Consider the following 5,017-nt stretch of genomic DNA (forward strand, 5'->3'; position numbering starts at 1 on the left):
ATTTTACATTTATCATCTCCTCGTTAAATGAGCTAAAAGTCATGCCTGCTATACAGAGCAGCAGTGTTTCTGAAAAATACACATTATCCGTTTTTTTGTATTAAGCTCTAGGGGCCATGCCCATTGAATAACAGCTCCCCCCAAACGTACATGTATATCCAGCAATCTAGTTGTAAAAAATAAAGAAGGGGGGTGGCGGAATTGTTTTTTTGTTTTTGTTTTTAAGCATACATAGCCTAATTAATCTATTCTGTTAACCTAAAGCAATATGCATGGTATGGTTGTTACCTGTCATGTACGCCGATCATTGACCTTGTCCTTGACCTTGACCAAGGCACATTTCAGTAGAACTACAGTCAGTCCCTGGACTGGCATGGCTATCACTGCCCCTACAGAGTTAGGGACTAATTTCCCACTGGGATCAGCTTCATGGTCATGCTAGGACACTTCTTTGATTTTACTTTGGAAAATCTTTTGGCAATTAATCTATTAAGATTTGGAAGAAAAACCTCAAAAAACATTGGAAATAAATATCTAATTCCTTTCAAGTCAAGTATTTATTTATTCAAATACATTAAAATTAGCCTAAAAATGAAATAAGCCTATATAAAATCTATTAAAGTATTTATTTTATAAAATAGACTGATTATCAGAATTGCTTCTATTGGCTAATTTAATGGAAGCTAGGCTACATGCTGGCAATGAACGAGTTAAATCTATTTAACAGATCCGCCGAACTGAAGCCATTAACCATTGATCAGACGACAGGCATTCTGCAAGTCACATGAGGGACCTTGCAGTCAGATGTCAACATTCAATATCACCGTTGGCCAGACATTTACATCACATTTGGCAGTTCTTTAAAGATAATAATCTTAGCACTGGTCTTAAATGGCTTAATTAAAAAGCATTTTTCAAACCTTCAATTCTCTCCTGCAGGTTTCCTCCACTGCTCTCAGCCACAGCTCCACTTGTCTCTCCAGCATCTTCTAGATTCTGGCTGTCATCCAGCAAAACAGAACTAGTCTACAGATTCATTTTATGTTGAAATCAGATTTTGGATGTTTAGCAATTCCTGTACTCTCCAGACTAATTCTCGTGTGTCATGACAACTTTAAAGACAGAAAAATGTTTGCGCTTCAAACTACTTTACCTAGTCTTGCATGCTATTGCGATGTCCAGAGATTAGGACTTCTATATATTAGATGACACAATGGTAAGCTTAGAAAAGGTCATGTCTTCTGACTCTTGACTTACCTGATGCGTTAGTTTTTGCCTTCTTATAAATAAAGTCCCTAAAATCACGTTGTCTTTGCTGCTTGGCTGTGATGCTGTTCAGAGCACCGTCAGCTGCTCCGCTGGTTGCACCACTGAGGATGAAAATGAAATTGCATGTGCACTCTGGGCCACCATAATTTGGCCAGGCTACTTGTAAGCGCACAACCTGCCAAATGATGCAAAGGCAATATTATTACTATTACTGTAAATATATAACTGGCATTACACAGTCAGTGATAAAATGTCCTTTAAGAAGGGGGATGATTTTTAAGATTTATTTAAGAAGCGGAATGCCATCCGCCCTCAACTCGAGTACTGTGTATATCCATTATTGTAGGATCAGTAGCTTTTATTTTTCAGCAGTGGATGCCAGGAGAGGGACTAGAATAAAAGCTACAAGTGATGAACAGTTTAGTTTTAGCTTTACAGAGTCTGTTGCACTCAGGGCTCATTGAGAAATTAAGAATCATTTAGCGGAGGGGCTCTTTACTAAAGTTTGCCTGGGGGACACTGGTCCGCCACTGGTTGTAGGCAGAAAGGAGCGGTTAGTAGTTTGTGTTGCAATCAATCTGAGGAGGTCTTTGATGCTCTGCTGGTGTTTATCAGTCTCTTGAAGGGGAGGCTAAGTTTCGTCCATGATATTCTTCATTTTATAAAGAATTTTTCCTTTTAAAATCCTCAGAAAAAGCTATAGAGGAGCTGCTAGGACAAAGCCATCCTTCTTTATCATTCATGCATTCATTCAGACTTTATGAAGGACACAAGGCTTTTAAAGACTTTGAAAACAAAACAGAGAAAATTGCACATTTGTTATACATTAGTTGCCTTTAAAATTTCCCGGCTTTCCTTTATGGGCCCTTGGCTGGTCCCTTACAATTCATTTTTAAACAATTTTTGTACTAAAATATTTTTTCTGTCATGATTTGTGGACATTAAGATCTAAAAAGAAGTGTTATCTCCTGGTCGGATCCTGTAATTCCATGAAAGGGTGGATTCAGAGTAATAAAATATGCACACCCAGCAGAAGGCCGGTGGCTAGACATTGGATGGGATTTGGCTGGGAGTTGGAAAGAAGCGGGCTGCCATTCGCTGGCGTTTCACTGGGAAGGGCCATTTTTAATGCCTGCTACTGTAAATACAGGCTTGGGCGCCAGTGACACCACATATTAGAAGATAACCTTAGAGAGCTTTTCTCAGTACAAACAAGGTCTTGTATCATGGTATTAAGAGAGTTCATAGCTCTGCACTAATGGTATAAATAAATTGTCGTGTGGCTGCAGGACAAGAAACTACAGCAGAAAACGTTAGTCTAACAGTTATCTAAAAGTTATTTAAAACAGCAATAAATTAAGTAAGCAAAAATACTCAACCTAAAAATCTTTAAATCCAACAGCTACTTTAAATAAAAACTACTTAAGCTAAAAATTACAAAAGGTAATAGAGCTCTTTAAACTACTAAAACTACGAAGCTAATACTTACTTCGGTTAGAAAGAATTTCGGGGACTTTTCCTTAAGTTAACATCTAGTTAAGTTCAGAGTTATAACAGTAACAGTTGTTCTGGCTAACATTTGCTTTTAGAGTAAAAATTAAATGTTAGACCAATGATTAAGCCATATTAAGCAATATTTGTTATTATAGTTAATATATTATTACAGGACATGCCAATCATTCGCCATGAAGGCTACTTTTTATCTGCGGTCCATTTGGAATAGGAATAATGGTTGTAGCAAGTAGCAGAAATTTTAAAATAAAGCAAGTAAAAGTAAATTAAAATAAAATCACTGCATTCAGATTGTTAGTTTTACCTTTTTGTCATTATTTCAGGTTCAGCCATCCCTGTGGGCATCGATGTGCAGGTGGAGAGCATTGACAGCATCTCTGAGGTCAACATGGTGAGTTTTTTATTCTTCTTTTGTGCTGAAAAGGTCCCCTGCTATACCGGGAATTACATCAAAGAGAGACATGTTTAGAAATGTCATTTCTTACCTGAAATAATCAAAGCCTTATTTAGAGCACATTATGACATTTTTACAATAGGAGGACCTTATGACGTTTGTTTGGACAAACATGTTCTGTGAAAGCAGATTTATTTGTTTCTCATTGTTGTCCGTGAAAACAGAAATGAAGAAGTGTTGGCGCCCCCTCCTCTTTGCCTGTGTCTGGTTGGTGACCTCTCAGGAGTTCAGCTTTGAACTCTGCATGTCACCTACTCACATGTTTTTGTTCATGGATGAGATGAATGATGCAGGGGAAGGTGTTGTTATGGTTGCCTGGACAGGATCGAAGAGCCTCCCAGTTTAGAGATCACTTATTATTGTTAAAGAAATTACCAACATCCTGCAAAAACTGATGCTGTGAAGAAGACTGGCAGTTTTCCACCTATTTTTACGACCTTTACACAATAGTGTTTCAAGATCATTGTTTACACATGCTTTTCTCATTCTAATTCTTAGCTAAGGATGTTGTACAGTAGACATCGGTAGCAAACAGTTAGGTATGTAGAAACACAGATAAATCAGAGAATTTGGAGCCAGTGTCAGAAGGCTCAGAACGTAGGACCCAGAATTCAGCCAAGACAGACAGTGGAATACTTAAAGGGCATTTATTCGAACAAAGAACAGTAGATTCTGCAGTGGCAGGGACTCTGCAGCGGCTAACAGTGGTGTCAAAAGTACACACACACACACACACAGTATCGACTTGACCTCTTTACTAAAGTAAAATTTAAAAAAGTATGTGCTCCAAAAACTACTTAAAGTATAAAAGTATACATTAACCTTTAATAAAAACAGCCAGATGCCACTATATGAACTGAAAGCTCAATTTCTAAACTATTTTAAAAAATTCTTTGAGATAGCGCCAAGGATGAGGGAGGTCTTGTAGGTCTCCGTCTCCCGATACGCTCTCGCCTTTGTCCGACCTTTCAGACATTTCAACATCTTTTTCTAAATCCATCATTGTAGCATGGCATAGACAATTCACGTTAGCAGTTTGAAGAACACCTGCTTGCTTCTGATGATTTCCTTTAGCTAACCAATGAGTGTTTGCATTATATGACTCATCCAATGACACTAGTTTTCATTTGATGTGGATGGAGCCAATGATCTGCATTGGATGGAGCACATGACGGGAAATAAATATTTATAAACATTAAACCACGGGTAACCAATTAAAAATCAGCCAAATAAAGAAAATCATTAACCAGTAAAGGTCCTGGGACATTTTTAATGATCTGTTACTTTAATCAGAATCAGAATCATATTCAGATTCTGATTAAACAGAATTTAACACTGAAATAATATGAGGTATTTATGCGCTCATGTTATACACTGAATTAAAAAAAAAGAAAAAAAAAATAGAAATTGCCAAAAATTGCATCCCGTGCTAGCTCAGAGGAGTTGACACTTGACTGTATTCATTTTGGAGCTTTTAAACAGGCTTTTGAAAAACTTTGATAATTTGCTGCTGTAATATTATAGATTTTTTAGAATAAAAAGCTAGCAGATGAAAAAACAGAAATACAATTATAGAGCATTCATTATTATAAGAAAGCCCACACTGTTTATCATTAAATTATTGTATGAGTTAAGTTCTGTTACGTTTATGTCTCTTTCCTTGTAAGTGTGAAATGTCCCATGCTCCTGAATGCACCACAGCTATCTGACGCTCGTGAATGCGTCACACTGATCTGTGTAGATGCGCCTTTGATTTTCGGCTTAAGACAAAGCTTTGTAGTT

General features: G+C 37.2%; 1 protein-coding gene across 1 annotated transcript in view; it reads left to right on the forward strand.

Annotated features, from left to right (window-relative positions):
- Nucleotides 1-2,997: 2,997 nt before the first annotated feature.
- Nucleotides 2,998-5,017, forward strand: part of LOC107100606 (gamma-aminobutyric acid receptor subunit rho-3-like) — a 15,463-nt gene continuing 13,443 nt past the window's right edge. Inside the window, exons 1-2 of the mRNA XM_015399155.1 lie at nt 2,998-3,010; nt 3,105-3,172. Of these exons, the coding sequence (XP_015254641.1) occupies nt 2,998-3,010; nt 3,105-3,172 (81 nt within the window). The remainder of the gene's footprint in view (nt 3,011-3,104; nt 3,173-5,017) is intronic.

The sequence above is a fragment of the Cyprinodon variegatus genome, unplaced genomic scaffold (assembly GCF_000732505.1).
Source record: "Cyprinodon variegatus isolate N-32 unplaced genomic scaffold, C_variegatus-1.0 Scaffold992, whole genome shotgun sequence".
Taxonomy (NCBI): Eukaryota; Metazoa; Chordata; class Actinopteri; order Cyprinodontiformes; family Cyprinodontidae; genus Cyprinodon; species Cyprinodon variegatus.